General features: G+C 42.9%; 1 protein-coding gene across 3 annotated transcripts in view; it reads left to right on the top strand.

The window, feature by feature from the left end:
• UBE3C (ubiquitin protein ligase E3C) overlaps positions 1 to 27,605 on the top strand; it is a 146,125-nt gene that overhangs the window by 86,055 nt on the left and 32,465 nt on the right. For all 3 annotated transcript variants that reach the window (XM_069729725.1, XM_069729723.1, XM_069729724.1), the window contains exons 19-20: positions 1,769 to 2,016; positions 26,776 to 26,988. In XM_069729725.1, coding sequence (XP_069585826.1) covers positions 1,769 to 2,016; positions 26,776 to 26,988 — 461 coding nt within the window. The remainder of the gene's footprint in view (positions 1 to 1,768; positions 2,017 to 26,775; positions 26,989 to 27,605) is intronic.

Below are 27,605 nucleotides of genomic sequence, written 5' to 3'. Positions count from 1 at the left end.
CACGCCCCCACAGTAGCTTAAAACTTTTTTTTTTGTTGTGTGTGAAACATGGAATGACACAGTCTGCTCACCTCTCGGTTCTCACTCCAGAGTGATTACAAGTGCTTGAAGTATTATTATTGTTGTTATTATTATTATTTTATATTGCACCATTAATTCCATTGTGCTGTGAATAAGAAGTGTAGCAGATATGAATGTGATTGCGCACACCATTTAACTTTCATCTCACCCCTTTCAGTATGGAGGAGGTGACATAACAGAGCTAACAGCACTGAGGGAGAGGAGCTGCAGAGGTGCTTGTAATGAAACAAATCTCAGCAGTGCTGTACTTCCATTCCCCCACACTGATTGCTGTGAGATGAAAGGTGTATGTAATCACACTCCTCTCTGCTCTAGCCCCAGCACTTGTAATTGCTCTGCAGTGAGATCAATGAGGAGAGCAGACTGTCATGACCTGTCTCATACTGGAGAAAGCCTGCTCTAAGCTATTGTGGGCGTGTTCTTTCTTCCCCCTGTGTGTTACTATCTGCTTATGATTGGTCTACTTCAAGTAGGGGAAGAAGAACAACACTCTTCTGGACGCAAATCCCTTGTAAAGTCTTGTTGGGCTTATTATAAATTCTAACCTAAACTTTTCAAGCCAATATCTTCGCAATGGAGAGGAGAAGTAAAACCACATTTTGTTCAGCCCTGCAGCCACTATTCCATGATATGGCCAGTTTACCATGATACAACTGGTGATAGGTCCTCTTTAACTCTGTCAGAATAGACAAAATAGTTACGATTTCTGCTCTCGTTTGATATGAGAAGGGACTGAAGGAGTCATTGTTGAAGGCGTCATTGTTGAAGGAGTCATTGTTGAAGGAGTCATTGTTGAAGGAGTCATTGTTGAAGGAAAATGCTCCTGTCCTATATGTGTAGGATACTACTTTGGCCCTGTTAGGTCTCCAAATTGGTAGCGGAGACCACCGGAGTAGTGTTAGTTGAGAACTGCAGAGAGATGCCACCGGCCGGGGTGCTGTCATCATTACAGCCACAATCAATGGAGTTACAAGCACCCAAAATCTAATGGACCACACGGGTATCTACAGAAACAAGGGAGTTACAAAGGTTCGTAATCTTGCATACACTCAGCAGGAGAAGGACTTGGGCCGATGCATATGTGGTATATTTGAGCCAAACCATACACCGTGTGAGAAAGGAAAGATTAAAGGTCGGTAAAGTCTGGTATCGCAACGATTGTGTTCCTAATGTTGAATTGGACCAACAGAGATTGTGTCCAATGGGTTTTCTGGTTTAATGCAGGTAGAACTCTATATATTATGGTGCTTTTACAAATCTTGTGCAGATCTATATAGGAATTGCATGCAGCTAGGGAAAAATTGCTAGTAAATAAGGGTACTAGTGTGATTATTGTTTTTAGTTTTGGATTTTCTATACAGTTCTTGCCAATTAGTCGTCCTCTGACTTGCAAAATCTCACATCATATTGCATTTTTGTAGGAGAGACATACTGGATAAGACTTCATTCATATCCTTGACGCAAATATTAGCAAACCTGCTGGTCATTTTTATCTGTCATGTGATGGACTTTTTACTGCTATGAATTTGTTTCCTCTTCCTATGACAGAGCAGTAAGATACAGTTCAGTGCACAGATCATATTTAATGAGATGCTGAAGTTAATGAATTTCACTGTCCGCTGCAGATATTTTGCTGTTCTTTGTAGATATGATATTTTTATTACAATTTCCTTATCTGTCTTTGCAGAGCCCGATCTCAAGAAGCGAATCCGTGTCCATTTACTAAACACACATGGTCTGGATGAGGCCGGGATTGATGGTGGAGGAATATTTAGGGAATTTTTAAATGAGCTGCTGAAATCTGGCTTTAACCCTAACCAGGGTTTTTTTAAGACTACCAATGAGGGTTTGCTGTACCCCAATCCTGCAGCACAGATGCTCGTTGGGGACTCCTTCGCCAGACACTACTACTTCTTGGGCAGGATGCTGGGAAAGGTAACCAATATCATTAACAATTAAGTATACATGTAGCCCTATAAGGAATAACATCTCATTAAAACCTCAAAGAAAAGTCCAGCAATACCTTTACATGAGCAGTGCATTCCTTGGCTACTTAGAAATCAGCATTTGAATTGATCTGCAAATGAGGATTTAGAACTATTTGTAGATCCGATGCCTCTGTCACTCCAGCTCTATTCCCCACCCAGCGCCGCCTCTTCCTGCTTGTCGGACAGCCTCTATGCTGTGTGACTTCAGGAGCATGGAGTCAGTCAAGTAGGAGGAAGCAGCACTGGGCAGAGAATAGAGCTCGAGTGACAGAGGCTTCAGATCTACCATACCTCTTCAATTCAAACACTGATTTCTCAGTAATGGAGGAAAGGTCTGGTCATGTAAAGGTATTGTTGGACTTGTCTTTGAAAGAGCTACATATATACTATATAAATAGTTTTGAACGTGAAATCCTGCTTAAAGATTTCCTTTAAGGCTGTTTTCAGGGCTGATGCAAATTTATGCTGTGGCTTATGCTGTGGCTAGCAGATCATGTGCAGAGCTGGGGACAGGCTTTATTCTACTGACGGCAGAATATTGACAAAAGAGACACAATCTAAAAAGTAGAAGTTTCTTGAGTAAATGGCAATCATGGTATGTCACTCACTTGTCACATGGTATTGAATAGAAAATGTTAATTATTGTAAAAACTTGAAAATGTCCATTGACTTTAATTGACATTAGTGAGTGTAGGACTGTACAGAATATTGACATTTAAGGAAAATCAATCACATACTGGACATTGCAGGTTTGGAGTTCTTTTGCCGATTTTTACCTTGTGACGATCAAATATTTAAATCAGATCTGACATTATACTTTGCTGCCCCTTGGAGGGGACAGGATTAGGGTATGTGCACACGTTCAGGATTTTTCGCGTTTTTCCGCTATAAAAACGCGATAAAAGCGCATAAAAAACGCATACATATGCATCCTATCATTTAGAATGCATTCCGCAATTTTTGTGCACATGATGCTTTTTTTTTCCGCGAAAAAAACACATCACAGTAAAAAAAAAAAGCAGCATGTTCATTAATTTTGCAGATTTTTTGTGTTTTTCCCGCTATTTAATGCATTGGGAAAGCTCCGGAAAAAAACGCATGCGGATTTCTGGCAGAAATGTCCGTTTTTTGTCAGAAAATTTCTGCAAGAAATCCTGAACGTGTGCACATAGCCTTACACTACAACCTGCACAAACATGGCCAAAAAATATTGTGCTATCTGGCCACTAGTGCCAAACATATATAGCCACTGTGTTTTGTTCGGAAATTGTTTTAGAATTGTGTAATAGTATTGGCCATATATTATAGCATCACTGGAGTTCCGGGTTCAAATCCCATCAAGGACAACATGTTCAAGGAGTTTGTATGTTCTCCCCGTGTTTGTGTGGGTTTCCTCCGGGTTCACCGGTTTTCTCCCACACTTCAAAGACATCCTGACAGGGAATGTAGATAGTTATTCCCAATGGGGACAGTGATGATAATGTCTGTAAAGTGCTGTGGAATACGACGCTTTGTAAGTGAGCATAATGAAAATATATGTGCATGGCCTGTGGAGAGGGGAACTATTAAGTTCTATCTACTCTCCTCATGCCAAATAACATACATGACGCCCAAAAGAAATATGCACAGAACTAAAAACCAATTATATTAGTGACAAAAAAAGAAAATGATTAAAAATTTTTTTAAAGACACCCAATAAGTACCAAATAATTACCAGAAGCCAAAGAGATTTAGACTGTGATAAGCTGCTGTATCCAGATCCATCTAAAAATATTAGACTTTCCTATAAAATATAAATGAAAGAACACAATCATAGCAATACTGGATAGTGAGAAGAATAATGGCTTGCTTGTATATAAAAGTATTAGCGTAATAAAGTGCAAAAATATAACAATAAAAATTGCCTTTGAAAAGCATAAGCACATGATGTAGCTATATTCCTGTCCCAGAATTATCCAAGGAAATGACTCGCACAACTCTTGCTACATACATACTTACATACGTACATACATACATACACACACACACACACACACACACACACACACACACACACACACACACACACACACACACACACAGTGCCTTACAAAAGTATTTGGCCCCCTGGAACTTTTCAACCTTTTCCCACATGCTTCAAACATAAAGATACCCTATGTAAATTTTTGGTGAAGAATCAACAACAAGTGGAACACAATAGTGAAGTTGATTGAAATTTTTTGGTTATTTTAAATTTTTGTGGAAATTCAAAAACTGAAAAGTGGGGCTTGCAATATTATTCGGCCCCTTTAACTTAATACTTTGTTGCACCACCTTTTGCTGCGATTACAGCTGCAAGTCGCTTGGGGAATGTCTCTATCAGTTTTGTACATCGAGAGACTGAAGTTCTTGCACATTCTTCCTTGGCAAACAGCTCGAGCTCAGTGAGGTTTGATGGAGATCGTTTGTGAACAGCAGTTTCAGCTCTTTCCACAGATTCTCGATTGGATTGAGGTCTGGACTTTGACTTGGTCATTCTAATACCTGGATACGTTTATTTGTGAACCATTCCACTGTAGATTTTGCTTTATGTTTGGGATCATTGTTTTGTATATACATTTGAGTACTTCCACTGTTGCTGCTGTTGGAATATAGATTTAAATGGCATCTTTGACAGTACTATAGGCACAGTAACCAATTTAGTCTTTAGAGCTTTAGGTGACAATTCAGCCTTTTTAACCGTAGTATGTGATCTTCTGGTGGTCCATGCCGCCAGGAGTAAAGGTACCTTCACACTAAGCGACGCTGCAGCGATACCGACAACGATGTCAATCGCTGCAGCGTCGCTGTTTGGTCGCTGGAGAGCTGTCACACAGACAGCTCTCCAGCGACCAACGATGCCGGTAACCAGGGTAAACATCGGGTTACTAAGCGCAGGACCGCGCTTAGTAACCCGATGTTTACCATGGTTACCATCGTAAAAGTAAAAAAAACAAACACTACATACTTACATTCCGCTGTCTGTCCCTGGCGCTCTGCTTTCCTGCACTGACTGTGAGCACAGCGGCCGGAAAGCAGAGTGGTGACGTCACCGCTGTGCTTTCCGGCTGGCCGACGCTGACACAGGATGCAGGAGGAGTGCAGAGAAGCAGAGCGCCGGGGACAGACAGCAGAAGGTAAGTATATAGTGTTTGTTTTTTTCACTTTTACGATGGTAACCAGGGTAAACATCGGGTTACTAAGCGCGGCCCTGCACTTAGTAACCCAATGTTTACCCTGGTTACAAGTGAAGACATCGCTGAATCGGTGTCACACACGCCGATTCAGCGATGTCAGCGGGTGATCCAGCGACGAAATAAAGTGCTGGCCTTCTAGCTCCGACCAACGACATCACAGCAGGATCCAGATCGCTGCTGCGTGTCAAACACAACGATATCGCTAGCCAGGACGCTGCAACGTCACGGATCGCTAGCGATATCGTTGTGAAGTTGTTTAGTGTGTAGGTACCTTAAGGCAGGCTACACATTTTACGTACTGTTAGTTGAACAATCGTTGGGAAGCTGCTGCCAGAATGATTTGGTAGCAACAGGCTCAGGTGATTGTATTCATACTACCTGATCCTTATCTTCCCTAGCATACTCTATCGGGGGACAGTTGGGATGCCGCCGTACGCACTAGATGATAGGCCAGTCCCGCCAAAGTCAGCATGTTTGGCTTACTGTTATTTAATATGTATTTGGGCCTTAAAATTAGAGGTACAAATATAGCAGATGATCACTGGTGGGTGTAGTGTAGAGCAGTAGGATATAGTGAAGGGACTTCCTGTTAGTGAGTAGAGCCCGGGCAGCCATGCCCCGGGCAAGGGGAAAGTGAAAGAAGGCAGACAGAGAGCCATGGGGGTGAAGTTGCCGAGGCAAGAGGGACCCCAGGCTGAGTAGCGTTCAGGCGGTCAACACCTTTAAACAGTAAACACGTGGTCAGCCCCTTCATAAATGCCCTAGCTTCCTGAGTAAAATAAGAAAAGCCTTTACCCAGATCCCACACTGGTGCCGATTTAGCAACGACAATGCTGGCATGACGGCACTCGCGTGCCATCGTTATGTCACGCAAGTCCTGCTGCCAATCAGCGGCCGCTAACTGGCTGCAGACTTTACTGTTACTTTACAGCACACAACCGTTCTGACGGAATACTGCTGCAGCTGATCAACAACCACTGATTGTCTGCAGTGCTCATGTGACATAACTAGCACACAATCGCCAGGAGATCCAGCTCCAGCATTGCTGTAACCACCAGTCTTTTCTCATTTTACTCTGGCATTTAAGAAGGGGTTGGGCAAGAAGTGGACAATCCCTTTAATGCTCCTCTGTGTGCACAGATGGATGCCAGTCTGCCAATTTCATTTGATCAAGGGATAAAAATTAAACAACTTTTCATTTTCAGAACCAAACTTTATTCACCCTATAAAACTATGTGTTTCCGCTGGTCATTGGGTCGGGTAGAAGTGCTGTTTAAGACCCCCAAAATATAATCTGGACGTTTTCAGATACGGTCATGATTTTAATGTTCCGGGGATGATTCATCGTTTTGTAAGATTTAATGATGAAAAGAATTGTGCCTGAATTGATTTGATTTTAGGATCTACATCTAATCCATATCTGGACTACAGGCCATTATATACGAGTTTAAGTAAATTTCTGCCAAATGTATATGGGAAAGAGATTCAAATAGTGAAACCCGAGATAATTAAAACGAGTTCAGAAATATGAATTTGTCTGCAGCCAGATACCGTCATGTTTGATATAGTGCAAAGCTAATGGCCGTCACTGGAGCTTGGGATATATTGCAGAGATTTCATATGAAGGAATATAAATTTCCTTCGTCCTTCTGTTTCCAGCTCCACAATTAAATTCTTTTTCTTCAAAAGTGGAAGAAAATTTGTTGCATAATAATGATCACAATGAACTACATAATGTCCCTCTTCCATCTTAATCTCCCAATTCATCCTGACAAAGAATGAGATAAAGATGCTGTATATTTCTCCGAAGGACACCGTCAGCGATGACACCAGAAATTTGTAGTCAATTGATACTTCAGCTCGACGTGCATTTTCCAGACTATTGGAAGTCTGGGAAATGTATTTGGTCGGGTTTTATGGCACCTCCAAAGTTGCCGCCTTCTCACAAGAGGAGTATTCACAATCTCCAGGTCTCATGGACACTTACAAAAGAGCCTTACCCTGTTTTGTTTTGCTTCTTTTTCTTTTTTTTAAATAGTCTTTCCATTTGTGCCTTTTTTTTAAACCTATTTTATACGTTTGCTTGAGTTTAAGGTTTCCAGATGTTTTTACTTTATTCACTATTTTCAACTTTGGAAAAATTGTCACAAATGTACTCTGCTTTCGGCACCAATTTGCAAAATGCGCAACAAGTACCACAAGTACACCGACAACAAGTACCACAAGACAAAAGAGAGAAGTCACTTAAAAAAAAAACGCAGTAAAAATATATATACTGTAGTTGAAATGAACTAGGATCATCAGATCGCTCCTATGTAGCTTAATTACATGCTTGCTATGAGCTCCGACCACAAGGTGGCGCTCACAGCAAGCCGGCATCAGTAACCATAGAGGTCTCAAGGAGACCTCTGGTTACTATGCCGACGCATCGCTGACCCCCGATCATGTGACGGCCGCGCGGCCGTTAAATGCCGCTGTCAGCGTTTGACAGCGGCATTTAACTAGTTAATAGCGGCGGGTGGATCTCAATTCCACTCGCCGCTATTGCGTTCACATGTCGGCTGTTCAAAACAGCTGACATGTCGCGGCTAATCGTCAACATCAAAGCAGGGGATCTGACCTCGGACGTACTATCCCATCCGAGGTCAGAAGGGGATTAAAATAAGTAGGAAGTAGTGATGAGCGAGTGTACTCGTTGCTCGGGTGGTCTCCTTAGTGTTTAGGGATTAAGTTTTCATTGCGGCAGCTGAATGCTTTACAGCTACTAGCCAGGATGAGTACGTGTGGGGGTTGCCTGGTTGCTAGGGAATCCCCACATGTAATCAAGCTGGCTAGTAGCTGTAAATCGTTCAGCTGCGGTGATGTAAACTAAATCTCCGAACACCAAGGCTATGTGCACATGATGCGGATGCGCAGCGGATTTTTCCGCGCAGAAACTCTGCAGATCCGCACTGTGATGTACAGTACAATGTTATTCAATGGGGAAAAAAAGAACTGTGCAATTGGTGCGGAAAAATCAGTGCGGAATTGCTGCGGATTTCAAAGAAGTGCATTTCACTTCTTTTGTGCGGATCTGCAGTGTTTCTGCACCCCTCCATGTTACAATTCCGCAGTGGCAAAAACCGCACAAAATCCACACAAAATCAATTCCGCATAAAAACCGCGGCAAATCCGCGGCTGTGGATTCTGCCAGGAGATGCGGATTTTGTGCAGAAAATTCTGCACCTCTTTTCCTACGTGTGCACATAGCCTCACAAATGCTCGGAGGTCACCCGAGCGTGCTCTGGAAAACCCGAGCAACGAGGACACTCGCTCATCACTAGTAGGAAGCGGATTTTTATGGGTTTTTTTGTGAAGCAGATCAAAATCCACGACATTTGATTTTGTATGAAGGACCCTAAAAGCCAAGTAAATGTCAGCATAATTCTACGACCTCTTACCCTTACCGTTATGGCTCCGCTGGGTGAAACCTCTGAATGTGGGTAACGAGTTTGTAATGTAAACAGGTCTCTTAAAGGAAACCTGTCGCCAGAAAAAAGCGCTATTAACCTGCAGATATGGGGTTAATCTATAGGTTAATAGTATTATTAACTCGCCAGGCACACAGAATTAGCCGAACTCTGCGGGTAGAAAATGAACTTTATTCTCCCCCAGCAGCGATCGGGTTCTGGTCACGGGGGCGGCCCCCGGCCCTGACTGACACTCGCTCGGCATTTAACCCCACTAATATCGGGCAAACCAAGTGTTATCAATGGGTTTGTCCGACTGTCTTTGTATGGGGACCCTGGACAGCTGATCATCAGTGGAGATGGTGGGTCGGCATGTCCTATTTCAGACTGCTGATCACTTGCTTCACCTGGAGAGAAGACGGTCTCTCATGGAGAACACGGGAGCGCTGCTATGTATGGGAGGGCTGGCCGAGCTGGTTGTCAGCCAAAGTCAACTGAAACATTTATCCATCCGACGCCCATCTACTGTGTATGGCCAGCTCTAGACTCTGCTCACATTTGTATGTTGGAAGTATACGTCTGGAATATTCTCGAGCATGTAACTGAAGTATAGGTATACGTCCATCATTAGCCACAGGGTTAAAGGAAAAAGAACAGTAGTTGTAGCCACAGCGCAAACACAGTTCATCCGGACTGAGGACAAAACTACACTTTTTTTTTCCCTTGGTCCGGTAAATGGATGCATATGGTCATACAGTGGAAGAAACATATCATGCACATTCTCTTGGAAGTGCATTTGGGGTTGTCAGTGACCTCAATGTCGCCCACAAGACACTTCCCGGCAAATTTACAAAGCTTTATTTCTCAGCACTGGCATATCAGATCACCACAATCCAGGTATCATTTTTACTGTGACACTAGGATCTATACAGCCATACTACTGGTTTCAGAAGTAAAATCATTCCAACAGGTTCCCTTTAGGTATTCTTGCGAAGATACAGAAACAATGCAGTTACAAAGTGTTGAATGATGATTTTTAACCTTCTACATCATGAGCGAATATAATATTTGTTTTGGAAAATCCAGTAAAATAAATAGAAAATTGTGTATATTTCTTATATGATCTTTATAACATTATACTGCTTTATATGTGCGTTAAAGATGTTGTCCGCTGCTTGTTACCTTTTTTTTTTTTACTAGTCTTGGGGTGATTGAAAAAAAAAAAAGTCACTAGTGATGAGCGAGTGTGCTCAGGTGCTGAGTGTCTTTGGTGTGCTCAAAAGATATGTTCGAGTCACCGTGACTGCATGTTCTGTGGCTGTTCAACAGTCGCAAGACATGCGGCCGCGGAGACTCGAACATATTTATTCGAGCGCGGCGAAAGCACTCTGTTCGCACACGAGCATGCTCAGATAACGCCTTATCCGAGCTCATCACTAATATTCATCTATCGAATCTGTCCCATGCCTACATTTTTCTACAGGTGTGTGATCCTGTTGACATTCCGCCAAGCATTATTTGGAAAGTGACACCGGTCCTGGGTGGACTTTTTAATTTTTTTTTATCTTGGAGCCACTCTAGGCCCATTAAATCGGGTTTACAAGTAGTGGGCAATCCCTACTACTTAATTAGGGCCTATAGTATTGTCATAATGCCCTCCAGTATTCAGGGTCGACGGGCATGCAGTCTTGTAGAAGGTGGCATGTGAAGCGGCCCGCCACTTGGTAGAGTAACGAGTGCTCTCCTGACGTGCCGGACACCGATGATTATCCCCATGTCCCTGCGGCCTAAATTTATATAATAATTACCTAAGTATTAAATGACTGATAGAGTCTGGTCTCTTAACACTAAGCAGCCTATTGACTGATGGGAATATTTATGAGGTCTTAATGTATTTAACTTTTCCTTAATGTATAGGTTAGTGAATGTTTACCGTGATAAAGTAGGACGCGGGCCGTTCCTGAGAAGAATTACCTCATGTCAGTGGTCCCATATCTGCTAAAAGTTCCATTAGCAAATGATTCCTCTTTTAGGCTCGTGAAGTGATTGCATTTTATTGGCTGTAAATCAGGCCCGGCGGACAGCGAATAAATAAACAGTTAAAGTACAGTATACGGTAATAACACGGCGATCCTCTGGAGAAAGCTTTGCCTACTTAGCGTAAGAGTGTTATCACGATTAATTTCCCCTCCATAATTGCTCCATCTGAACTTTTTGCTTTGCTGTGACTTCTGTGATTTAATATTAACATATAATATCAGTAAACCTAGTTCATTCTTCTTTTCTTTTTCTTTTTTCTCCTTGAAATTTAATATTAATTTCTTATTTGTATTTTTTTTATGTTTATGGAAACATTTATGGGCAGATCTATCAGACCATTACGCAGGGTTGTTTGTGCCGCCTATAAAGGAGAGTAAAATCTGTGTAATTTTACAGCAATAATGCCGCCTGTTAATCACCGCTGATACATTGTGCTTGGCTTCTTACCACTGTATGAACTGTAATACTCTATTAATCCGGAACGGCCTGCCCTGGAGTTCCTGGAAGCCTTATATCTGATGATAATAGTCCCAGGACCAGATGTGCAGACATTTTCAGGTCTATATAAAGTAAGATGATTGGAAAACATAGAGTACACTGTGTGCATAATTAGGCAATTTTTTGGTTTTGTTTTTTCATTATAATTTTTTATTGAAATTTTTGAAATTTTACAGGTAAAAAAAATAGGGATTTTTCACCATCATTTATAGGTTGGCAATTAGTATTTTTTATGATTTTTTATTAATGATGATCTACAGCGCTATGGGACAATCAAAAAGGTTAACAAACCTGAATATTTAAGACCGTAATAGCAAGGTTTTGTCTTTAGGCGGACATGTATGTGTGCAAAATTATTAGCCACTATCGGTGCAGAATTATTAAGTACGGTAACTAAATGAAAAAGGCAAATTTTCCCATCTCAATAGTTTATTTTCATTTTGAGAACAGTAACCAAACCACTCAAAATGTACAAAAATACATTTCTCACATTTACAGAAAATTTCAGTGACCAATATACCGTAGCCCCTCTTCTTTTCAGTAATACTCATAAGTTCCATCCATGAAGTCTATCAGTTTTTTAATCTGTCGACGATCAATTTTTTGGGCAGCATCAAACGCAGCCTCCAGACATTTTTTCATAGGGGTGACTGTAAGGGTGCCTTCACATTGTGCTCCTCTGCACGTTCATGGGACCCGTCAGGGCTTCTAAACGACCCACCCACACACCCGCAAAATGGGATTCGGACATATGTGTCAAAGGACAATAGTCTATAATTGTGCCAGCAGAGATTGTGTGCTCTGGCGTGCATGATTTTTGGCCGTATATGCCTTTTGGAGGCAGACACACAGACTCAAGCCCCGACGGGACCCACGAATGTGCAGAAAAGAACAATGGGAAAGAACCCTAAATCTCCCTTTTAAAAAAGGCCCACAAGTTCTCAGTAGGGTTAGGTCAGGTGAGGAAGGGGCAATGTTATTATACTCTCATCTTTAAGACCTTTACAGCCAGCCAAACAGTGGAGACTTTGTTGTATGTGATGGATCATTGTCCTGCATAAAAATCATGGTTTTCTTGAAAGATGTAGGTTTTGGAATTGTTTTTAAATTTCATCCTTAACATTGCCCCACCGCCATCTTACTGACTTCAGAATCAAAGTGGAGGTCTGTGCCCACTACTGATTAAGCCTCGGGGCCATCCATCTGGTCCGTCAATAGTCATTCTCATCTCATCAGTCCATAAAACCTTGGAAAAATCTGTCTTCAGAGATGTCGTTGTTCAGTCTTGACGTTCAGTGGTGGTTGGTTTCAGCCCTCTTTACATCGGCCATGTTTCTGAGCACTGAACACCTTGTATTTCTGGGCCACCAGGGAAGTTGCAGTTCTGGAATATGACAGCACTGGAGGATAATGACTTCCTGGTCGCTTCACGTTTGATTCTTCTCAAATGTTTGGTAGACGACGTTCATATTTTTTTCTCAACATGTTTTTTTGCAACCCTGTTGACTATTTGAAACAAAAATGTTGATAGTTTTGTGATAAGGCCCCAATATCTTAGCGCTTTCAAGACTGGTGCATCTCTCTTTAAGACTTGTAACATTTTTTGTCTTTTGAGTCAATTTAATCTCATTTTTTGGTTCTTTTTGCCAGAGATAGACAAAAACAAGCTGCCTAATAATTGTACACACCTTGATAAAGGGTGTTGTATCCTTAGGTCACACCCTCACTCACTACACAAATACACATCACATAATCTTCTCCATCCATAAGGATTTAAGTTTATACACCTAGGAAAATCTGCAGAAAAATGATGATGATGTCAAAATACTCCTTTGCCCAATAATTCTGCTCACCTTGATAAAGGGTGTTGTATCCTTAGGTCGCACCCTCCATTATTACACAAATACACGTCATCTGATCTGCTTCATCCAATAAGCGTTCAAGTTTATACAACTTGGAAAATCCTCATAAAATGGATGATGTCGTCAAAACACTCCCATGCCTACTAATTGTGCACACGGTGTAGTTACATGGTGGGAATGATCTGTAGTGATCTAGATATTAAAGCAAGTACAGTTTAAATTGGGCCTGTACTTTCAGACAACTTGATCTCATCACTTTATTTAATATCTTATTGTGAGAAATCCCTCAAGTCCTGGTGACTCTGTGTCTTCCTTCTTTCTAATTTAGTGTTTACTGCCTGTTGTCAAGTGTAATCCATGTCTTTTAGCAGAGATAACAATACGGATTACAGAAAGTGGAGCAGCTCGTTGTCTTGTTGTTCCTGGTCTCTTATCCGGTCTGTAACTGAATACCAGTATTACCGGTATATAGAGATGGGCTCTCAGTTATGGGCAGGAAAGCCATTGGACAACGACTGGTGCAGTGCATTATGGGAAGTGCGGAGTGGGGTAAACTCCTGCACCCATAATGCCTTTAGAGTGATCATAAAGTGGAAACATCCACTTAAGAGAGTAGATGGAAATTTGCATAGTATGAGAATCAGGACAAAGCTTAGACATGTTATAATGGTATCTGGCCAAAAAGTAGTATTTAACTTGGGTGTTGGAGATAGCAAGACCAGGCTTTGTGTGAAAGGACAGTACCCTTTAGGTGTAATCACAGTTAATTAGGCATTTCCAAAACTGAGCCATTCACATTTCAGAAAATGTATATGAAGGTGAACAGAAATCAAGCAAAAAGAATGCTTAAAGGTCCAAAACCTAAAATGTTTATTGAGCATGGACTTGGAATACAAGTCCATATGAGTAATATGTAGTTCTGAAGCCCATTGGACACGACCACAAAATCGTGGCTAGAAGAAAACCTCTGAAAACATTTTTTTTTTTTTCATATCACTGTAATATGCAATGCAATTAAGGAAACTTAACCCTTGTGACGTATCACAAGTTAAAAGATGGAGGTTATATCCTCCTGTATTGGTCAGATGAGGGGTTGTCCCCTCATTCATCGGTACCAACTCCCTGGCACCTCCAACGGACATCATATTGGGATGCAGATATGTTCTGGAGCGGAGCCAAACTTTTGTACCGATGTGTCATAATTGTATGGCTATTTGTTTGTAATCTGGATGAGATAGTATGTGAAAAAATATAAAAGCCTTATCCCAATCGTCCTGTGGGATTGTTTTTCCCAGTTCTCTATTCCTTGCTGAGACAAATTCCAAGGAAATCCACAACTTTGTGGAGCATCAACCCCTATAAAACTGTTGTGAGTAGATGTCTCCGTTTCTCTGCTTGACCTTTCAAATGGTGTGAAAGAATTAGGCAGTATTTGAATATTGGGAAATTAGATAGTTTCGTAACTGGAAATTTGCCAGCCATGAACTCCAGAGACTGGTTCTATCACCTAGCAGCTTAGTCAATGGCTTGATTGAGGTCTTGTAGATTGTACTTTTCTAATGTGCATTCTGAGTTTCCCCTAAATCCCTAAAAATCTTGTTTTATGGGGGGGGGGGGGAAATCTGTATTTAGAAAAAATTAGCGTCATTGGCACTAGGGGGCCTTTTAGGTTAAGAGGTCTGTTTGCCCTTATTCAGAAATGGATGAGTGTATGTAATAGGGGTGACGCACAGAACACTTTGGCTGAACACCAATATTTATATAGAGTGGTAAGTTTTATGTGGAGTTAGCATGCTGCTTGTACGACGATATCCCCTGATTTGTGTTTTACTCTCTCCGTCAGAGTAGGACTGGCCTGTTAGAGTATTGAAGAGTTGACTGCTAGGCCCAGGCTCTGACTCATTAATTGACCACATCATATGATCCTATGGATGACAGCCCCATTACAAGCCAAACACCCACTTTTAGAGTACCGTCACACTAAGCGACGCTGCAGCGATACCGACAACGATGTCGATCGCTGCAGCGTCGCTGTTTGGTCGCTGGAGAGCTGTCACACAGACAGCTCTCCAGCGACCAACGATCCCGAGGTCCCCGGTAACCAGGGTAAACATCGGGTTACTAAGCGCAGGGCCACGCTTAGTAACCCGATGTTTACCCTGGTTACCAGCGTAAACGTTAAAAAAACAAACACTACATACTTACCTTCCGCTGTCTGTCCTCCGGCGCTCTGCTTTCCTCTGCACTGTCAGCGCCGGTCAGCCGGAAAGCAGAGCGGTGACGTCACCGCTGTGCTTTCCGGCTGTCCGGCGCTGACACAGGATGCAGGAGGAGTGCAGAGAAGCAGAGCGCCGGGGACAGACAGCTGAAGGTTAGTATGTAGTGTTTGTTTTTTTAACGTTTACTCTGGTAACCAGGGTAAACATCGGGTTACTAAGCGCGGCCCTGCGCTTAGTAACCCGATGTTTACCCTGGTTACCAGTGAAGACATCGCTGGATTCGGCGTCACACACGCCGATTCAGCGATGTCAGCGGGAGATCCAGCGACGAAATAAAGTGCTGGACTTTCCTCAGCGACCAACGATCTCCCAGCAGGGGCCTGATCGTTGGTCGCTGTCACACATAACGATTTCCTTAACGATATCGTTGCTACGTCACAAAAAGCAACGATATCGTTATGTGTGACGGTACCTTTAGGTTGCGTTCACACTTGGTGGTGATTTTGTAGCATTTAGCCACATCTGACCTGTACCCTTTCATTCTTCTGTTTCCTTAAACAATCAGTTTTTCTGGCAGGGAAACAGCGGTGTCAGCTGAAAAGCCTGAAACAGCCGATTCCCTGCAAGATTAAGTGTTCAGGGGAACAGTGAAAAAACGGCTACTGCGGCTAAGAGCCTTAAAATGACCCCGATGTGTGAACCCAATTTCGGGTCTATTTCTTTTGAGATTATTCACAAATTACCTTTTCAACCTTATTAATGACGTTTTGTGTGTTTAATGATATTATTATTACTATTTATTGTTATAGCACCATTTATTCCATGGCGCTTTTCATGTGAGGAGGGGTATACATAATAAAAACAAGTACAATAATCTTAAACAATACAAGTCATAACTGGTACAGGAGGAGAGAGGACCCTGCCCGCGAGGGCTCACAATCTGCAATGGATGGGTGAGGATACAGTAGGTGAGGATAGAGCTGGTCATGCAGCGGTTTGGTGGATCGGTGATTACTGCAGGTTGTAGGCTTGTCGGAAGAGGTAGGTCTTCAGGTTCTTTTTGAAGGTTTCGATGGTAGGCGAGAGTCTGGTATGTTGTGGTAGAGGGTTCCAGAGTAGGGGGGATGCGCGAGAGAAATCTTGTATGCGATTGTGGGAAGAGGAGATAATAGGGGAGTAGAGAAGGAGATCTTGTGAGGATCGGAGGTTGCGTGCAGGAAAGTACCGGGAAACGAGGTCGCAGATGTATGGAGGAGACAGGTTGTGGATGGCTTTGTACGTCATGGTTAGGGTTTTGTACTGGAGTCTCTGGGCAATGGGGAGCCAGTGAAGGGATTGACAGAGGGGAGAAGCTGGGGAATAGCGGGGGGACAGGTGGATTAGTCGGGCAGCAGAGTTTAGAATAGATTGGAGGGGTGCGAGAGTGTTCGAGGGGAGGCCACAGAGCAGGAGGTTGCAGTAGTCAAGGCAAGAGATGATGAGGGCATGGACTAGGGTTTTTGCAGATTCTTGGTTGAGGAATGAACGGATTTGTGAAATATTTTTGAGTTGAAGTCGGCAGGAAGTGGAAAGGGCTTGGATATGTGGTTAACAAATATTAACAATGCAATTAAAATTGAATGATTTGTATAGTCATGGGTGGACATGTTCTGTATAGCACAAGGTGGACCTTCCAAAATATTTCCACACTAAGCCTACGACCATAAGACTTGATATATGCAAGGATCTGTGTAGTGCGACATAAAAGCAGGGGAAAGCTCTTCATGTGGTGGTCTCACGAGTGTAAAACAAGATTTTACACTATAATAAAACTGATCACCTTATAATGTTGTACTATATGCTCAACACCAAAACATCGTGTCAACAGAATCAATGCGGCACTCCCAGTGCTCTGTCCTGAGGTCCAGGGAATCAGAACCAAGACTACTGGGCACACACGGTCACGGACAGCCTCTGGGCACACATGGTCCCGGACATCGTCTGGGCAAACGGTCCCGGACATCATCTGGGCACACACGGTCCCAGACATCGTCTGGGCACACACGGTCACGGACAGCCTCTGGGCACTCGTGGTCACGGACAGCCTCTGGGCACACACAGTCACGGACAGCCTCTGGGCACTCGTGGTCACAGACAGCCTCTGGGCACTCGTGGTCACAGACAGCCTCTGGGCACACAAACTGCAAGAAGGAGCTATTCTTACATAGAGTTGTCACCCCCAAAGTGCCATTTAGATTAACTATTCAGTAATATAGGGGACATCGCACTTATAAAAATCATACTAGCGCTGTTACTGATAGTGTTTGTGAAAATAACTTTAGTTAACTTTGGTTTACTCATGGCGCGGCCATGAGCTGGGTGCACCTTTACGCCCTCTAATTTTGAGTCTTTTGGACTGTTTTAACTTGTGGTGGACAGCGCATGCTCCTAAGACATGTCACCCCACGTGTGTGTGTGCATGCGCACTGATACTGGCTGTGCTGGGCACGCACACAGTGGCTGGGCACGTTATCCTTACTGGCTCTCACTTGCTACACTTGGGGGTACGAGCAGCATCACCAAGAAGGAGAACTTGTCCAGCCAGTGTGCATGTGCAGACATGCAGCAGCCGGATGTACACAGTAGGGGAAAACCCTTATAAAGCCAGTGTCAGTCTAAAAGGACTATTCGTACTAAGCACAAGAGCTCTGTGCACCCTTAACATCGCTGGTGGTTCAGTGCACCTGTTCACCTACTTGGTTTGAATCCATCTTCACCCTCTCCTGGCTCCTGTAAAGCCAGAGATCTCAGTTGAACGATAGATGGAAAGCGTATAGGTAGGAAGGTGCACTGAACTGGACATCCAAAGATGCTTCTGTGCTTGGTTTGCACAGTCCCTTTCTGCCTGGTTTGCACAGTCCCTTTCTGCCTGGTTTGCACAGTCCCTTTCTTCTTGGTTTGCACAGTCCCTTTCTGCTTGGTTTGCACAGTCCCTTTCTGCTTGGTTTGCACAGTCCCTTTCTGCTTGGTTTGCACAGTCCCTTTCTGCTTGGTTTGCACAGTCCCTTTCTGCTTGGTTTGCACAGTCCCTTTCTGCTTGGTTTGCACAGTCCCTTTCTGCTAACAGATTTCCTTTACTCGTGAACATAGCACACATGTATTGGATAAGTTTTGCAGTAATAGAACTGCCATTGTTTGTTTGTTTTTTGTCTGAAAAAGCTTCTAGTATAAAGTGTGTGGTGTGTATATATATATCTATATATATAATTGTCTAAGGGTTTTTCCGTCTGTCTGTCTGTCTGTCTGTCTGTCTGTCCTGGAAATCCCGGCTCTCTGATTGGTCGAGGCCGCCAGGCCTCGACCAATCAGAGACCGGCACAGCATCGACGTAGAAATCCCGCGTCTCTGATTGGTCGAGGCCGCCAGGCCTCGACCAATCAGCAACGGGCACAGCGACGATGATGTCATAAAGGACGTAGAAATCCCGCGTCTCTGATTGGTCGAGGCCGCCAGGCCTCGACCAATCAGCAACGGGCACAGCGACGATGATGTCATAAAGGACGTAGAAATCCCGCGTCTCTGATTGGTCGAGGCCGCCAGGCCTCGACCAATCAGCAACGGGCACAGCGACGATGATGTCATAATGGTTGCCATGGCGACGATGTCATAAAGGTTGCCTCGACCAATCAGCGACGGGCACAGTCTGCCGCGAATTCTGGAATCATCATTGTCCATATACTACGGGGATATGCATATTCTAGAATACCCGATGCGTTAGAATCGGGCCACAGTCTAGTATATATATATATATATCTATATATAATTGTCTAAGGGTTTTTCCGTCTGTCTGTCTGTCTGTCCTGGAAATCCCAGCTCTCTGATTGGTCGAGGCCGCCAGGCACAGCGACGATGATGTCATAAAGGACGTAGAAATCCCGCGTCTGATTGGTCGAGGCCGCCAGGCCTCGACCAATCAGCAACGGGCACAGTGACGATGATGTCATAATGGTTGCCATGGCGACGATGATGTCATAAAGGTTGCCTCGACCAATCAGCAACGGGCACAGCGACGATGATGTCATAATGGTTGCCATGGCGACGATGATGTCATAAAGGTTGCCTCGACCAATCAGCGACGGGCACAGTCTGCCGCAAATTCAGGAATCATCATTGTCCATATACTACGGGGACATGCATATTCTAGAATACCCGATGCGTTAGAATCGGGCCAAAATCTAGTATATACAGGTCCTTCTCAAAAAATTAGCATATAGTGTTAAATTTCAATATTTACCATAATGTAATGATTACAATTAAACTTTCATATATTATAGATTCATTATCCACCAACTGAAATTTGTCAGGTCTTTTATTGTTTTAATACTGATGATTTTGGCATACAACTCCTGATAACCCAAAAAACCTGTCTCAATAAATTAGCATATCAAGAAAAGGTTCTCTAAACGACCTATTACCCTAATCTTCTGAATCAACTAATTAACTCTAAACACATGCAAAAGATACCTGAGGCTTTTATAAACTCCCTGCCTGGTTCATTACTCAAAACCCCCATCATGGGTAAGGGTACCGTCACACAGTGCAATTTTCATCGCTACGACGGTACGATCCGTGACGCTCCAGCGTCGTAACAATATCGCTCCAGCGTCGTAGACTGCGGTCACACTTTGCAATCTACGACGCTGGAGCGATAATTTCATGACGTATGTGCGATGTAGAAGCCGTTGGTTACTATGCACACATCGTATACGATATATGTTACACCATGCAATCATGCCGCCACAGCGGGACACTAGACGACGAAAGAAAGTTTCAAACGATCTGCTACGACGTACGATTCTCAGCGGGGTCCCTGATCGCAGGAGCGTGTCAGACACTGCGATCTTGTAACTATATCGCTCGAACGTCACGAATCGTGCCGTCGTAGCGATCAAAATTGCACTGTGTGACGGTACCCAAAGACTAGCGACCTGACAGATGTCAAGAAGGCCATCATTGACACCCTCAAGCAAGAGGGTAAGACCCAGAAAGAAATTTCTCAACAAATAGGCTGTTCCCAGAGTGCTGTATCAAGGCACCTCAATGGTAAGTCTGTTGGAAGGAAACAATGTGGCAGAAAACGCAGTACAACGAGAAGAGGAGACCGGACCCTGAGGAAGATTGTGGAGAAGGACCGATTCCAGACCTTGGGGAACCTGAGGAAGCAGTGGACTGAGTCTGGTGTGGAAACATCCAGAGCCACCGTGCACAGGCGTGTGCAGGAAATGGGCTACAGGTGCCGCATTCCCCAGGTAAAGCCACTTTTGAACCATAAACAGCGGCAGAGGCGCCTGACCTGGGCTACAGAGAAGCAGCACTGGACTGTTGCTAAGTGGTCCCAAGTACTTTTTTCTGATGAAAGCAAATTTTGCATGTCATTCGGAAATCAAGGTGCCAGAGTCTGGAGGAAGACTGGGGAGAAGAAAATGCCAAAATGCCTGAAGTCCAGTGTCAAGTACCCACAGTCAGTGATGGTGTGGGGTGCCATGTCAGCTGCTGGTGTTGGTCCACTGTGTTTCATCAAGGGCAGGGTCAATGCAGCTAGCTATCAGGAGATTTTGGAGCACTTCATGCTTCCATCGGCTGAAATGCTTTATGGAGATGAAGATTTCATTTTTCAGCACGACCTGGCACCTGCTCACAGTGCCAAAACCACTGGTAAATGGTTTACTGACCATGGTATTACTGTGCTCAATTGGCCTGCCAACTCTCCTGACCTGAACCCCATAGAGAATCTGTGGGATATTGTGAAGAGAAAGTTGAGAGACGCAAGACCCAACACTCTGGATGAGCTTAAGGCTGCTATTGAAGCATTCTGGGCCTCCATAACATCTCAGCAGTGTCACAGGCTGATTGCCTCCATGCCACGCCGCATTGAAGCAGTCATTTCTGCCAAAGGATTCCCGACCAAGTATTGAGTGCATAACTGAACATTATTATTTGTTGGTTTTTTTGTTTGTTATTAAAAAACACTTTTATTTGATTGGATGGGTGAAATATGCTAATTTATTGAGACAGGTTTTTTGGGTTATCAGGAGTTGTATGCCAAAATCATCAGTATTAAAACAATAAAAGACCTGACAAATTTCAGTTGGTGGATAATGAATCTATAATATATGAAAGTTTAATTGTAATCATTACATTATGGTAAATAATGAAATTTAACACTATATGCTAATTTTTTGAGAAGGACCTGTATATAACCACAATGCTAGCTACATAGAGTAGATTTCACCTATTAAAGAGGGAAAAGTGACTTGGTTGCCCCTTAACAGTCAGTTAGTGCTCCAGTTACGTGCTTTACAATGGCATGTGCAAGAAAGTGATGGTGCTCTACACCAGATTTCCCCGTGATTAGTCGGGTTCCCTTTAAGCACATGTTCATTCATACGTATCTTCATTTTGTGGTCTGTGCCGACTTAATAGCACCATTTTTTAATTGGTGTGGCTTTTAGATTTTATCCCAAAACCGATAAAATTGACTGAAAGTGGAAATGTAGTGACTATATTCACACTTAATCTCCGGAAAGTCAGTGTGAAATAGGATTGGCGAGTTTATATAGTTATTAGATGGAAATATAAATGTTTGCTGGGTAGCTACCTCCAGATTGATAGTGATGCATTTGAAAAGCATTATTTTTTTATTGATTCTTAATGCAGTAAATTACCAAAGTTATTTGGCAGCCGGCAGCGGTGGCCTGTGATGTTGTCCCCATCCATTCTCATGATAGCAACACAATTTGCATTAATCACATTCGCAGCTCACTCTCTTATATTAAAAGGCTTCTACCATAATTAATCCGTTTTATTTCAAATCATTTTGGCACAATCCCTGGCAATAAACACTCGCTGGAGACGGACACTTGAAAAATAACATACAAGTTTGTGCAATCTACCTACGCCCCTCTCTGCACAGCGGCAGGGTTATTGATGGCCCCGTAAGGGCATCTGATGCAAGTGTCTGTGGATTAAGCCCAATATGACAAATGTTAAGTGGATTATTTTGCATAAAAAATAGACAGTTTGCCGAGTTGTACAATTAACCTGTGTTTAGAAAACACCTTGATTTATGCCCACGCTGATATTTGTGTTGCATACATTATGGAAATTTCATTTATAATCCATTTTGCTGATGCGGTCATGCTGCTTAACACCATCATTTATTTAGACTTCAATATTGAATCTTTAAACCCGTTTGTTTCGTTTTTTTTTTTTCTAAAGGTATTAAGGGAAGGGCATCGCGGGGTTATTTTTCACTTTTAGACTCTGAGTCATGAAGGTAATTTAGTATTTTTTTTCTCTCCAGGTAGCTTTCATATACACATACATTTGGCTACAATGAAGGCTTTGTTCTCAGTATAGCACCCAGTGACCTTGCAATGGCTGGAAAATGAGGCTTTTCTTCACACTGCCATTTGTTTTTGCTTACACGGGAATTTCGCACACACGCCTTGGATAAACCGTGATTTCCTACATGGAGCTCTTTGTCTTGGGCTATCCTTCCAATGGTTTTGTGTTTTTATAGCACAGTAGAGTCTGTAGTAACTACCTCATAAAAGTTAATTTTTAACTTTTTATACCTTAAATGGGTATTCCCCAAATCACAATTTGATCTTGTAATAATGTACACACATGTAGTCAATTTTGCCAATATAACCCACAGTGGCTCAGTAGTTAGCCCTGCAGTGTAGCAGCACTGGGGTCCTGGGTTCAAATCCCACCAAGGACAACATCTGCAAGGAGTTTGTATGTTCTCCTCGTGTTTGCGTGGGTTTCCTCCGGGTTCTCCAGTTTCCTCCCACACTCCAAAGACCTTACTTATAAGCAATATGGATTGTAAGCCCCAGTGGGGACAGAGATGATGATAATGTCTGTAAAGCTCTGCGGAATATGATAGCGCTATATAATCAATGTATCATAAATCATTTTTATATTTGCCCGTATTACACTTCTCTACCCAACACTGATGACCCTCCAAACTTTATTTACCCCTCAGTTGCTATTACTGTAGAATCGTCCTGTTGTTCCAGGGGCCATGATCAATACATTTGCAGTTCTGTCGGGCAGTTTGGCAGCATAGCTCTGCTGTGTCTAGCAGGGAGATTCTACTGTGAGGGATATACAGCCCATGCTGCAGGACATCTCTCCTTTCTAACCACTCTATATACAGCCCATCGTGCAGTACATCTTTTTTCGGTCTCCTGTATATACAGTCCATCCTGCTGGATATTTCTCCTTTTTGTCCCCTCTATATACAGCCCATTGTGCACTGTATCTCTCCTTTCTGTCCCATCTATATACAGCCCATCTTGCAGTACATCTCTCCTTTCCATGCTCTCTACATGCATTTCATCCTTCAATATACAGCATCCTTAAATGGTGTCTCATCTATGTACAACTTATTCTGCAGTACATCACTACTTTCAGTTAGCAGCACATAGCTATCGCCACATCCAGATATGAGCTCCACAATGTACCGTAATAATGGAGGTTATGATATCCTGCACAGAATCCGCAGTACAAATGCACAAAATCCGCAAAAAAAACGCACAACTTTTGACCTGCGTTTTCTGCCAAGAGATGCAGAATCCGCACAGAAAATCCACAGGCAACGTGTGCACATAGCCTTATACTCACCAACGCCCATTCCATCCCATAATAGAACACAAAAAAAAACAGCACTATCCCTCACCTGTCTATCGTTCTGTCCCATGCCATAATTATTGTCTGGGGACAATAACTGGTGCACAGATGCAACCGTCCAGCCTGAGATCCACTTATTAATGAGCTTCAGCCTCAATGATTGGCGGTGACGCCATCGAGGTTACCGTCGGTCACTGAGGCTGATTTTCCTAGCTGGGCTCCTGAACTGCAGTGACATACGGTGAGGAAAAGTCTCTCGGTGCAGAAGAGACTTCATCGGGAGAAATTTCAATTAGTGTCAGAGTGTGGGGGAATACATAGAATCATAGAATGGTAGAGTTGGAAGGGACCTCCAGGGACCAGGGACCTCCAGGGTCATCGTGTCAAATTCCCTGCTCAATGCAGGATTCACTAAACCATCTCAGACAGATGTCTGTCCAGCCTCTGTTTGAAGACTTCCATTGAAGGAGAACTCACCACTACAGTTGAGCGAATTTCTTCGGGTCCCTCTTTATTCGGCAAGCTCTAGCGCTTACCGAATAAGCTGCAGAGGGAACCCGGATCACACCTGCTGACCAGCTATTCGGCTCTGCAGCTGCATGTGTCGCGGCTGTGTCACATGCATAGAGAACCCAACACATGGGCTGTCCATGCATGTGCTGTGTCAGTGGGTTGTCTTCGGTTATTTTTTTCCAACAGGCAAGGAATGAAGAATGAAATATCACCGCTTCTTGTCCTGGTGGAGTTCTCCACAATAGTTTTCACTGGAGTCTGTAGGGTTACAGCTATTGACTATTCCTTCTAATATTATTTTATAACATTTACAACCTTTTGGAAAGTTGGAATAGGTATAAAATATTTTAGAATCAGTGAGCACAACACAGGCTATACTCTACTATTCAGGCCCTGCCCTGCCATATAAATAAGCGTAGGTTATGGCTAGACCTCTGTAAGCAGATCATATATAGATTGAAGTAATGACTGTCCCCGATTGCCAAAAAACTCAGTGGTCATAAATGTGCCCTTATTAGCTTTGTTTCCTACAAGGCTGCAGCCATGCAAACATGTTGGGGTAATCTGAAGCTTGCAGACCTTGGCATCTCACCAGGGTTAATGATGGCTGAACAACCACTAAGCTCATTTAGATATTATTGAAGTCTCAGTTGTATACCAGTTGCAGGCCAACATTGAAAGTGTCAGGATGGTTCCTGATGAGATAAATGTGCCCAGCTAAGTGGATTGCACATTACTACTATATTAGCTATTATATCTCTTGTCACAGAAGCCCTGTTATGGACAATATTAATTACTCTGATCTACTGTATACCACACAAATGGACTTCAAGACGGCACATAACAACATTACATCTTGTTGCAGCCATTCAAGTTGGGTACCAATTGGCTAAGGGGGAATAATCCGGTATTGCCATATGCGGCTACAGCAGAACGTGGCATCACTGGCCACTAATGGTGACATCTTTCATCTCTGTAGTATCATGACCAGTCAAATGTATGAGAACAGAGCTGCCTCTGAAGGTGTCCATTCACGTAATAGTTTAGGGATCACAAATCTTCTTCCTGATACCCCCAGATAGAAAGACAAAACCATATTGAAGGAAAGCTAAGTGCTCCTACTCCTTTATTTTTGTATTTGCTGCAGTCTCCATGCTTGGACTCCCAATTCCCTATGATATGAAATGTTTTTGGAAATTACACATTAAGCTGTCCACACAGTTAGGCCTTTGACCACTTTTTTTCCTGGATTGGTCAAAAACTGACAGATCGAATTGAAACTGATACCATGCGTATATGATGGGATCGTCGAAGAATATACAAAAATACATTTCACTTTGTTTTTTTTACACATTTTTGTATGCTACGCTAGCGTAAATGGCTTCTAAAAGACACAAAATGTTTGCACAGTGTGGACTTGGTAGAAGTTTTGTAGCTTTTTGAGTTTTCATGTCAGAATGGGTTGCACTATGGAGGCACGGGGGCCTGGCAGGGGTGTCACACTACAGTTCATCTAATTCAATACGATCTGGCCATCCTTATGCCAGAAATCTTACTCCATTCCTGACTGGAGTAAGATTTGTGGAGAGATGACCTGATTCATTAAGTGGTGTGCACCTTGTAATGAATCCGGAGCTTCTGGCTCCCTCATCAAGACTGGCGTGAAAATCGCTGGTGTTGATGAATTGAGGCAATAGTCTTCAATATGCTGGACCAGTCTGAATTAATGAAGGTCTGATCACTCACATAATCGAATATTCAAGATGAGCAATAAGATTTGACCGACCTTGGTCCAGCATCTAAATCTGTCCTCCATAGCAGCCGAACCAAGGCAGTGTTCACTTATTGGCCAGAATACTGGGGGGCCTCTGCCCCATACTATGCACCCGCAATGTCATGACATCACTAGGCCGCGCATGACATCATTACATCACATGAGCTTAGTAATCAGCCGAGGAGCCCAGGATTCCAGCCCTAGGATGCCTTGGTTTGGCTGCCATTGAGGGTAGTTTGAATCTTTTTGCTCATTCTGATCATCGATTAGTTACTTATTAGTTGGCCTTGATCTAATGTGTAAGCTTCAGAAAGTGTAGCACTAATTTAAACCATACTACATATAATATATGCAACATTTTATATCCACAGAACAGAATCCGAAAAGTACAAATGCGGATAGGACACAATATTGATAAAGTCTGATGGAAATGATCTTTGTCTCTGTGTTTCTGCAGGCGCTGTATGAGAACATGTTGGTGGAGCTGCCTTTTGCCAGCTTCTTCTTATCCAAGTTGTTGGGTACCAGCGCTGATGTGGACATCCACCACCTGGCTTCCCTGGATCCAGAAATGTACAAGAACTTACTGTTCCTGAAGAGCTACGAAGGAGATGTGGAAGAACTTGGGTTAAACTTTACTGTGGTTAATAATGATCTGGGGGAAGCACAGGTACGTTCCCAGGGGGGCTGCTAATGATTAATTGCACGGTCATGTTCTTATTATTTGGGTATGCAGATAGCAGTACATGTGGCCATGGTCTTATTATATGCGTCGTATTATATAAGCTTGGACTTAAAGCCATAATTACCAGTTAGACAATCGTCATGCAGATTTTGACGGATTGTTTGATTGGAGGGGCCATATATAAAGCCAGCTGTTCCCTGACTCTTATCTATTTCTTGTTGCCTCAAGTGTCTGACTTTTATGAATCCCTTTCTTGAGCATTTGTATATATCAGATTTTCTGCCTGGGTGACCTAAAGCTTACAATAATTACAGCTAGAAGATACTGTAAAGATTAGCCATTATCCTAAAATTGCTTCTGGCATTAAGTAGCCCTTTTTGTATTCAATTTGTATTTAGCTAGGTAATAATAAAGCAATAATCCCGGATGTCGAGGGCATTAACGGGCGCTTAAAACTTTTCTGAGACGACGAGTGAAATTCTAATGCAGAAGTCGTTAATTTGTAATTGTTCTGCAGCCAAAATAGATTAAATCTATTTTGGATGAAATCAGCCACATTTTTATATGGCCGCAGTCACAGCAAAGGACTCCAAGCTCTGCTG

Source organism: Ranitomeya imitator, chromosome 6 (assembly GCF_032444005.1).
Source record: "Ranitomeya imitator isolate aRanImi1 chromosome 6, aRanImi1.pri, whole genome shotgun sequence".
In the NCBI taxonomy this organism is placed as follows: Eukaryota; Metazoa; Chordata; class Amphibia; order Anura; family Dendrobatidae; genus Ranitomeya; species Ranitomeya imitator.
Note: the sequence above shows the minus strand (reverse complement) of the source record. Positions and strands in the feature narration are given on the sequence as shown.